The sequence below is a fragment of the Hippopotamus amphibius genome, chromosome 8 (genome assembly GCF_030028045.1).
Source record: "Hippopotamus amphibius kiboko isolate mHipAmp2 chromosome 8, mHipAmp2.hap2, whole genome shotgun sequence".
NCBI lineage: Eukaryota > Metazoa > Chordata > Mammalia > Artiodactyla > Hippopotamidae > Hippopotamus > Hippopotamus amphibius.
Genome location: NC_080193.1, coordinates 125,728,914 through 125,739,374, shown reverse-complemented (window position 1 = coordinate 125,739,374; position 10,461 = coordinate 125,728,914). Strand labels below are relative to the sequence as shown.

Sequence of the window (10,461 nt, the reverse complement as noted above, 5' to 3'; positions counted from 1 at the left end):
AAAGAGCCCACGAAAAAGGCAGAGTAGGCAAAAGAAAAGGCACTCAACAGAGACCTATTACATTTATTGGACATTATAACGTGGCGGGGGGGGATGTGGGGGAGAGAAGGCGAATGGTAGTGTAACGCCAAGTGGCTTCAGAGCGAGTTTCTGAAATCAGGAATATTTTGCTGATCCACACTCGATTTGCCCACAAGACAGGGGACGTTCCTCTTTCTCATCGCTCATACGCTAGAATGAGCTTTCTCTTTCTTTTCTTTTGGAAAAATCAGTAACTTTTTAAGCTGAGCCCGGCGCCCGCTCTCAGCAGTAACTTCACAGGCTTGTTGGATGAACTAGAATCCTTAGAAGACAGGCGCCGCCTGCAGCTGCTTGGAACCGGTACGATCCGAACGCCGGCCCGGAGGCTCCTTGGTGGAACTCGGGGGCGTCGGCCCCCCGTGCCCCGCCCGCGGCCACTGCTGGCCCTAGTCCGCTCCGCGCAGGGGCTGAGAGCCGGGAGCCGCGCGTCCTGCCCGAGGAAATAACCACCCACCCCAGCGTGCGCCTCCTTCCTGCCTTGGAACATTTCTGTCCGCTTTTCTATTTACTCCCTTAGCAATGCTAATGTCCCCCCCCCCCCCACATTCTTCAGCCTCCCCCCTGCTCCTGGTACTGACGTCTATCAAGGGTGAAATGATGGAAACTATATTCATGGGCATGATTTCCATTAAATATCAATTAACCTGGGAGCCTCAGCCAGGCGTGCAGTGCGTCAAGGGTAAACGTACATCTCATTTCCACAAGGCCCGCTCGGCTGGAAAAGAAGGGCTTAGATTCGCTTTGATAATGCAAGGTATTGGGGTCACACTTGTGGCCTTTAATCAAATCACTTGGAGAGGACCTGACTCAAAGTTCGGTCCGGATCGTCTACACGGCTTGCACTCGTTCCCTGGGATGCGCCCGCGTGTCCAGTGGCGCAAAAGCCACAGCCAACCTCTGAGGGGCTGCTCCAGGGGCCCGGGAAGGGAGTCATTTGCTCCACAGCCTCCTGGGAGTGCCCCACCCCCACCCCAAGTGTGAGGTTCTGCCGCGCCCGCGCCCCCGCCCCCCCCGGCCGTGGCCCGCATTCCCTCGGCCCCGGGGGCACTTGGAGCCCTTGGCAGTGCGGCTTTATGGGCCCCCTTTAAGGCCGGCGGAGGCATCTCCCGGCCAGCGTGAGGCGTTCCGTCGGGTGCAGCAGTGTCGCCTCCGCGCGGATCCCTCCGCGCGGTTATCTCGCGTCCATCTCGCTCGCCTCTCCGCGCAGTGGCGTGGTGCGAAAATGCCTCGCCGGGGCGCACCGGGGCGGCAGCCTCGGCAGCGGCGGCGAGAGCGGTGGGAGGGGGCTGCGGGGGGGGCGAGGTGAGAGGTGGCGGCGGGCAGAGGGTGTTCTTTTTCCTTTTTCCTCCAGAGCGGGGGTTTGTAAACCGAAGCCAAAGAGTGTCCCCGTGGGCCGGGCGTACTTTTTTTCTTGTCCCGGTGCGCTCAGGGCCGCCTGGTGCCTGAGAGGAAACAGTGGAGGCAGCAGGGCAGGTCACCCAGGGCGTCGGCGATTTTATTGAGGCCTAGCCGGCGCGCGCCGGGAGAGGCCGGGAGGGCGGTGGAACGCGGGGGCTGGGTGAGGCCTCGCGACCCGCGAGGGAGGAGGCGCGAGGTCGAGGCGGCGGGCACGAGAGCGGAGCATGAGCGCCCAGTAGCCGAGTGCCCGCGGCTGCCGGGCCTCAGAGGCGACGCGCGGGCGGGCGGGCGGGCGGGCGGGCGGCAGCTGCAACGTAGCCTGGCGGCCCCAGCGGCGCGAGCAACCGCCCCAGAGGCCCCCGCGGCAGTGCGGCCGCGCTGAGGCGCGCTCCCTGCCTGCTCCGCGCCGCCCGCCCGCCCGGGGCCGCCCTACCTCGGCCCCCGGCCGCCGCCGTCGCCGCCGCCCCGATGAGCTCGTACTTCGTGAACCCGCTGTACTCCAAGTACAAGGCGGCGGCCGCACCGGCGGCCGCGGCGTGCGAGGCCATCAATCCCACTTACTACGACTGTCACTTCGCGCCCGAGGTCGGCGGCCGCCACGCCGCCGCCGCCGCCGCCTTGCAGCTCTATGGCAACAGCGCCGCCGGCTTCCCGCACGCGCCCCCGCAGGCGCACGCGCACCCGCACCCATCGCCACCGCCCGCGGGGCCGGGTTGCGGTGGTGGGGGCGGCCGGGGTCCCGGCCAGGACTACTTCCACTCCGGCGGGGGCAGCCCGGCCGCAGGCTACCAGGCCGCCCCCCCTCCTCCGCCGCCGCCTCCCCCCTGCGGCGGGATTGCCTGTCACGGGGAGCCCGCGAAGTTTTACGGATACGATAACTTACAGAGACAGCCGATTTTTACGACCCAGCAAGAGGCCGAGCTGGTACAATATCCTGACTGTAAATCGTCCAGTGGTAATATTGGCGAGGACCCAGACCACTTAAATCAGAGCTCGTCTCCTTCTCAAATGTTTCCCTGGATGAGACCACAAGGTTGGGACGCATTTTTTTTTTTTTTTGTAAGCGGGGAGAGGGGGAGAAATCTGCTTTCATCTCACGTTCTAGCTTTAAAACTCCTTTCCTCTCCCTTTCCTTTTCCTTTTTGTGTAGCACAGTGACTCTTATTCATAAAGTAAGACAGACTTTTTTTTTCTTAAAGTAGAAACCATGTAAGGATGATAGGGACGGAATAATTGCAAAGACATTATCTCTGCTCCTCTTGACCGCTCATCCTATATATATATAGATCAGACCTAAGGAGAGTGGTGTGTATTTCTCCCCTTAGTCCGGGTCCAGAAACCTTCAGCAACTTGCAGATGCCCCATTACATTTTTAAAACGTTTATTTTCCTCTTTTTTTTTTTCTGTTTGTTTTAATCAGCAGCTCCTGGTAGACGAAGAGGAAGACAAACCTACAGTCGATTCCAAACCCTAGAGCTGGAAAAGGAATTCCTTTTTAACCCTTATCTGACCAGGAAGAGAAGAATCGAGGTTTCCCACGCCTTAGCCCTCACTGAGAGACAGGTAAAAATCTGGTTCCAGAACAGGAGAATGAAATGGAAAAAGGAGAACAACAAGGACAAATTCCCGGCTTCCCGACAGGAGGCCAAGGATGGGGAAACCAAAAAGGAAGCCCAAGAGCTGGAGGAAGACCAAGCCGAAGGCCCGACAAATTAACTTCTACCTTTAAAATGTTACCGCAGACTATTAAAACTAATGATCAGCAGATGCTGGTGGACACCACCTATTTTCTTTGTTGGAAAGTACTTTACCTGTATTTCAAGCTACCTTCATGTCACTGCTCTTGAGGTTTCTATGCTTTGAGAGGGATTTGGGTGTTTTAAAAAACAAGTTCTAGTGTCGCATAGAAGCAGCCCTTGAGCTGTCCTATGGAAGAGTAATTTGATACTGACCTTGTAGCTATATTTTTATAATGGTAGATTTTAATGTCTGAGCTGGTGATTTTGCCTCAACAACGTAAACTTCCTAATGATTAGCACTAAATAATTGAATATGAAATGCTTTATTAATCGAACAAGTGCACTTGAACATTTTAAATCTTTTCTTTATGGTGAGTAAATTAAAAGAAGTCTATTAATGTTTAAAAAAAAATTATGCCCGCAGAATATTTACTTTATATTATTTGATTTAAATGTATTATTTATATTTTTTCTTTCTACTTTTATAATGAATGGTTCGGGTGCCTTTTGTTTACTCCTAAAAGGTTTCTTTGAGTATTTTGTAAATGTAATATCTCTGGGAAAAAGTCTGGGCCAAATATTTGAAAAGCACATATTAGCTGAAGAGTAATGTGTAGTGCTGGCTCTGCAGCTTCCTTAAACTTGGGGAAAATGTTGGGCCAGTGGCAGAAGTTTCAGGACAATGTCAAAGCTGACATTTAATAATTTCTCTATAGTTTATACAAATTATGGCAATTTAATCATCCAGAGTGAATGAATACTTGAAAAGCCAATTATAGCATTTTCACTCATATCGTTTTTACTGTGGCAAGTCGCCTTGTGGAATGCGACTCTCGTTTCTGAACTTGCTTTCATTTTGAACTGTGCTTGGTATCGCCTGAAATTGCTAGGTCTCTGTGCTGTGGCCGCCGCTGTGATTCCGTTTTTTTGAGGAGGTGCCATATTTATTTGTATTCCCCTTCGCTCTGTTTGCACGCCCATTGTGAGCCAACTTGCTGTGCGCGTCTCAGATGTCGGTTGGTACGTCCTCTGCTGTTCTCCAGGTTGGCCTCATTTATTTGAAACAAGCCTTGAGAGCAAACGCAGAAAAATCCGAGTGTAAACAACCGCTGCAGAACATAGCTAGCCCCTTAATAAAAGAAATGAATCTTTTTCTGGAGCTCGTGTCTTTGAGCGCCACCAATAAGCCTTTTCCTGAGTCAGGAACAATCGCCTGGGCTCAGGTGAAGGCAACATCCTGCTAAAGCATCTGTTTGATTTTTAAAAAGGGGGGTGGTGGGGGTTACATGCACCCTTGCTGTAAAAATAAATAAATCAATGCAAGGAGGGGGGGGCCTCTCTTTCATTCCAGAGAGCTGGCTAGGCTATTCTAGCTTCATCTTGCTCTAAATAACCTTGATAAGACAGCTTTGAACTTCGCAAAGGACTGAATTGTAGGCCCAGTGGTGAACAAACCAGGGTCCAGGTTACACCACAGCTTATTCCACTTAGCAGGTGCTGATGCTGGGGGTTCAGATCTGTTAACAAGATATCCATTTTCCATTTGAGGCTGCTCCTGCAGCTGCCATTTTATGAGGGAAGAGGAGGGGCGGGAGGGAAGAGGAGAAATTCAGGTAAACTAACATTTCTAGCCCCCAAAAGGAAAGCACCTTTATCAGGTAGACATTGAAGAATTCTTTTTCTAAATGCCTGTATATATTTTTAAAGAGGCACATTTTAATTTCCAGAGTGGCTTTTATTGCACAGGTAAGAAAATGGAATCCTGTAGCTTTAGGCCTGTATCACTCCCTCAGGCGTCGGTGGGCTGTTTGCCTGCTGCTTTAAGGACTAGGGAAATTTTGGCACTGGTTGGGCCAGAGGCGAAGCACCACCTGGCTTTCTATCCAGGGAAGAGGCCATGGCTGTGGCATTCGCTGACCTGAGCCAGGAAAGACAATTTTAAGTCAAGGGTGGCCTGGTGCTTAAGAAACATTTGCACCAGAGGAGACAGCTGCAAACGTGCATGCTGGATTTGGAAACATTTTGTTCTGTGTGTTGCCTGAGACTCTGCTGTTGACTGGTTTAGAGCAAGTATGCCAAGTGCCGGAAAGCCAGGCTAGGGAAAAGCCTGGCTGGGGAGAGGGTGGGAGTAAGCTGGCTAGAGACTGGTGCTGGCTAAATTCCAGCTGCGCTCCATTTAAGGGACTCCTCTATTAGCAAAATTCGCTGTCTCCTACACAAGAATGTTCCCTGAAAATCATTTCTAGAGCCACTGATTTGGGCAAAACTCTCTACGGTGGGGGACCTGCTGCATGGATGGATGTGGAAATCAGAGAGGGAAGAGAGGTAAAAATGTTCTTTTTCTCCATTTTGTGCTACTCTGAAAGTGGTGTACTTTATGGCCCCATCGGCCCCCTAACCCATGATAAATTCGTAGCTCATGTGCAGAAAAAGACTGTGGCAATAATTAGTACATTTGAGAGTATTTGTACATTTACAAATTTGATATTTTTGGTATATATTTGGTGTATTTGTACATATATATAGATTACTCATGTGTAGAAAGTGGTAATAAATGTAGGTATTATATGCTTCCTTTTGTAGCTGGGAAAAGCATAGATTTGTCTCCAAATAAAGAGCTTGTGGAATTACAAATCACATACACTCACCACCTTCTTTCTTATAGTGGCTAGAAACCCCCATCACAGTGTTTCATGCAGACAACTCGCACTTGAGGAGTGCAGGAGATGCCCTTCTAATTGACTCAAATCTGTAAACATCTGAGGGTTACAGCAATAAGGGAACCAGCATTTTTTGCTGCAGAAATTTGCATAAACCTTCAGAGAATCCTTTGCAAACAGGCGACACTCTGGTGCCCTGGACTGCTTAGAGAGGTCTGTAAAACCGTTGACAGAAAAAAACAGGACCCTGCAATGTTAACGCTGGGTGAAAAAACCAAGAGTCCGAAGTGATTTAGTTTCTCTGTTTGCATGGACCAGAAACACAAAAGAGAGTGTGGGTCTCAATGGTTCCTAGAGAAAAGTCAGTTCAGGGCTGCCATTTTGTGAGGTTCCACAAAGCCCAGCACACAGCTTACCTCTGTACAGGAGCAGAAGTGCAAATATGGCTGCCTTTTCAAAAGTACAGAGTCTTTTCCCAGCCCTCCTTCCCCCAACTGAAAAGGAGGGTCATAAAGCTCTGCCTTTATTTTGGTGGAGGAAAACTGACAATTGAGGTTATTTCTCAGCATATTTCAGAACTGAACAATCTCTGTTCAGTTCCACATGTACAGACCAGTGTAAAGTGTTCTAGCTTGGGAGGGTCCAACAACATGCTTGATTTTCTTGTATAATTAAAAATATTAATTATTCTTCAGTGCAGAAGATGTTGTTATTTCACCGCCAAGCTTGTCCTCTGCTTCCCAGTGCTTGTTGAATCCTCGCGCATCTGGTGGTGAACAGGGGAAGAGAGAGAACATTTTAATGGACCCTGGCTGCTGCTATGGTTACCTCCAGCAAAGTTGGAGCCCACTGACTTTGTCTAGAAAGAATATGGCTTTTGCTGACACATGGCAACAGAAGCACTTTAATCAAAAACATCCAAGGTCATCAGAACTTTTTCAAGGGATACAAATGGCCTGCTCCAGAGGGTGCTGGTGCTTCCTGCTTAAGTCCATGTCTACTTAGGTACTTACTGGGTGTGAGGATGTCAATACAGAACTTACACAGAAACGTCCAGTGCAGATATTGATAAACGTATTACTAAAAGTCCAAAGACAGTGCCCTTGAAAGGATGGGGGTGGGGGAGAGGTTACCTCTTACAGGCGGGTTCTGAAGCCTGGTTGGCCATGCCCATGCATTAATGAAGAGGAGAGCCAGCCAAGGACATTTACTTTGAGCTGGGGTTCACTGGAGCAGCTTCCACGAGAAGTGCAAAGGGAATGTGACTTTTGCATTTGAAGAAAAAGGACTATTTTTTCCAAGCCTGAAACTGGGGAGTTGCTTTTCTTCCTGAACAAATGGAGCCGCTTTCCTCTTCAATGTTGCATTGAGCAGGCTTTTCAATGGACAAACATTTGGGGAGCAAGGGAAAGGGGGGCTAGAATTAATTCCATAGAAATGAGAATTGCACTTAGGGGAGACTTAAGGGGTTTCAAAGGGGATCCAAAAAAGGTTGCCTCTCCTCTAACTCAGGACTGTCCAGGAGGATGTTTCTGCCTAGATAAAGGATAGGCACTGGGAGTTCAAACTTGTTATTTTGGAGCTGCTGACAAGTACCAAAAACCATTTCCAGCCTTTGAGCTGGTTGGCAACTCTCCTACCGCAGAAACCCCAAGGAATGGGAGGGACCCCAATTTATGTTGGTGAGGGGAGAGCACATTTTCTTGGCCTGCAGAGCCCAGGTTTTCTGCACAAGGTCAGAGCGGCCGGCTTGCCTGGCGATGAGAAGGGCAAAAACCGAAAGTGGCTGCTCTTCTAGAGCGGCCTTTTGGTGAGGGGAGGGAAGGAGAAGCCAAGTGAGGGGAGAGTTGGAGGGGCGGCTGTCAGGATCTCCTCCCTAGGCGAGCGCGGGGGAAGTACATCGCACTCATTCTCCCTATAACACAGCGCCCAATGAGCAGAGGTTTCAAACCAAACCACCAAAATAAAAAAAAGGAAAAGAATTCCTAGAGAAAAGAACCGCCAAGGCAAGAAAGGCAGAGCAGTGGAGAGGGACATAGAGGAAGAAAAAGAGGCGAGGAGGGAGGGAGGAAGGAAGACGAGGAGGAGGAGGGGGAGGAAGGAGAGGAGAAAAACAGAGAAGAGGGAAGAGGAGAAAGAGAGAGAGGAAAAAACATGGCGCTTGCAAGCTGTATGTGCAAAATCCGCAAGGAATTGCAGTAAATTCCTTTTTGTTTGAAGAAAATTTACAACTTGGTAATAGACCTTTTTATGACCTATTTGCGGTCGTCATTGGCTGCGGCTGGTCATGTGCAGGCTCCGCTCGCCTTCACGGCCTTTTTCCTGATTTCCCAGGCGAATTTCCCCCCGCATTCTGCCTTCCTAGAGCCTCACCCCCTCTTTTTCTAACCTTTGTCTCCGCAGAGGTGCGCTCCAGTCGCCGGCTGCGGGATTGCGGGGTCCGCGGCGGTCTCGGCTCCCGCCCGGCGCCCAACTTGGCCCCACCGCCGCCTCGCCGCGGCCGCGCCGCTGCCGCCTCCAGAGCCGGTGGGGAGCCCGGCGGGCGGGAGAGCCCGGAAGGAGCCCGGGGCGCCGAGGCCCCCGCCGGCGCCGACACCGCCCGCCGGGAGCAGCCGGCCTGCTGCGGGTGACCGAGCCGCGCGCTTCCGACGCGGCTCCTTCTCTAACATGAGCGGGTCCCTGCCGCGCAGAGCGCGCGCAGCCGGGCAGCGCCTAGTGGATTACAGCAGCCACCCCGGCCGACCGCCGCCTCCAGCTCGGCGCCTCCGGTAAGAGCCGTCCCCGGCCCGCGCCCCCAGCGCTGCCACCGAGAAGCTCGAGGCGTCCGCCCGTTTGGCAGCTCAGTGAGCCGGGCCTGACCCCCTACCCTCAACCGGGACCTGGGAGTGGCTGTCTGCGCTCCCTGCTTCCAAATCGCTCCATCTCTCAGTGGGCGTCCCCTGGGGCCCCGGGTGGGGTCCGGCTGAGCTCAGAAGTCGAAGGGAAGCTCTACTTCCTCTCGAGACTGTGAGAGGTGGATAGCGGCATAGATAGAAAGCCCCTGGATCCCCGCCCTGGGAAGTGTGCAGATGGTTCCTGGATGTGTCAGCTTTGCTGGGGGGTCACTAAAGGCACTCTGTAGTATAGAGCAGTGTCTTGCGGTATGTCTGTGGTCAGAGGTACCTGGGAGGCTAACAGGTGTTTTTTGAGGGTTGGAGCTTGGGGGTGGGGGTGGGGTGGATTCTGTGTATCCAGGATGTGCTTGGTTTGTTAATCTAGGCTTTGATGAGTGACGCTCATTTCTAGGGTTTATTGTTTATTGGGCCTTGTGTATGAGATGGAATTTTAAATATTAACTGTTTCTCTAGTTCTTAGATTATTTTTGTAACAACTCGAGAAAGGCTCTTCACACAATCTAATAATCTGTCAGGTGAATTTGGTTTATTCTCTGCCACAAAATGGATGCATGTTTTGAGAGGTTAGTAGTATCAGAAAATCTGGTGCAGGTCTTGGGGAAAAACCAAGAGACATTTCAGAAATTCGAAGCAGGTCTAAGTTCAAATATCGCGTGTGTTTCTTATTTGCCAGAGCAGGAAACGCGTAGATATTTCGGATATTTTGCTCTCTAAATGTACTGTCGTGGGGGGGGGGGGGTTGCCTACAAATGAATATTATACAGCAGCATCTCCGACTCTACTTCAAAATTACTGAACTGAAATATCTGAGTCGAAAGAAAATTATTTGCAGAAAAAAATGCTTTTTTCTCCCACGGATTTTGAACGGCATTTGAGTATGCAGTTCTCAAATCCTATTGCCTACTCCCTCGTGGACACGTTGTGAAATGTTAAAACCTTTGGACAATCTGCCGCATTGCGCATGGGGGTGCCCTGCGCATGGCGGAGTATCATTTTTTCAAGCATCCAGCGGAAAACCCTAATTTAATGTTGCCCAAATATTTCAGTGTAACCGTGTTGTCTGTGAAAGCATTTCTGAACAATAAATGACATCTTTGTAGAAAGGCATTTTTAGTAATTAACGACGGAATCATGCTCATTTCAAAATGGAGGGCCACGATTTGTGGCTAATTGACGTCTGCAGAATTGTCATGGATCACTAACTGTGATCACTGACAAATAAGAAACTCTGAGTGATTTTTAAATCTGGAATGTCTGTATTTTGTAAATATTTCTCTATTACGGTACTGCTTTCTTTCATATTAGTACAGAGCATTACCTACTAAAAAGCAGGCTCCTGGTCAGGGGCTCACAAGGCCCTCCCCTGGCAACTCCAGAGCCTAAGGAGCCCCTAGGTTGCCTGAAAGCTTGGTGGGGGTGGGGATGAGTAGTGGCCATGATGGCCAAGCCCTTGTGTTCAGAGCTTCAGTCGCCTTCCCTGGGTTCGATGCCTGAACCGGCCCAAGTGACTAGGAACCTGGGCGGGCTGCAGGTCGTATTACGCAGCAGAGGGTGATGTCATGGGCAGGTATGGAGGACTAGGGGGCTCTCTGTAAGTCCCATAGTAGCATTAAGAGCTTAAATGGTCAATTGCATCTAAGGGAATAAGTAATCTGCAAATCACTTTTGAACCCAGGCCACTTAGTCCAC

The 10,461-nt window shown here is 50.8% G+C and overlaps 1 protein-coding gene and 1 long non-coding RNA gene across 3 annotated transcripts; one reads left to right on the top strand and one right to left on the bottom strand.

The window, feature by feature from the left end:
* Positions 1-1,766: 1,766 nt before the first annotated feature.
* Positions 1,767-4,370, top strand: HOXD8 (homeobox D8). Of its 2 annotated transcripts, none has more exons than XM_057746821.1 (2): positions 1,767-2,512; positions 2,903-4,370. In XM_057746821.1, exons 1-2 carry the CDS (start codon positions 1,948-1,950, stop codon positions 3,193-3,195), a joined length of 858 nt encoding a protein of 285 aa, XP_057602804.1. In that variant the 5' UTR covers positions 1,767-1,947; the 3' UTR covers positions 3,196-4,370. The 2 variants fall into 2 exon arrangements, with proteins under 2 accessions (XP_057602804.1, XP_057602803.1); XM_057746820.1 differs by having other exon boundaries at positions 2,900-4,370.
* Positions 4,219-8,790, bottom strand: LOC130859425 (uncharacterized). The gene is made up of 3 exons (XR_009055197.1): positions 8,268-8,790; positions 6,295-6,644; positions 4,219-4,287 (listed from the first exon to the last, which is right to left on the bottom strand). It is a non-coding gene; the product is annotated as an uncharacterized LOC130859425 (long non-coding RNA).
* Between the last annotated feature and the right edge of the window lie 1,671 nt (positions 8,791-10,461).

What these genes read in the sequence shown, in the direction of transcription:
- HOXD8 (XM_057746820.1), top strand. Translation starts at nt 1,948, where the DNA reads ATGAGCTCGTACTTCGTGAACCCGCTGTACTCCAAGTACAAGGCGGCG. An exon ending in TCCCTGGATGAGACCACAAG is followed by an intron (nt 2,513 to 2,899) that starts GTTGGGACGCAT and finishes TGTTTTAATCAG; the next exon opens with CAGCTCCTGGTAGACGAAGA.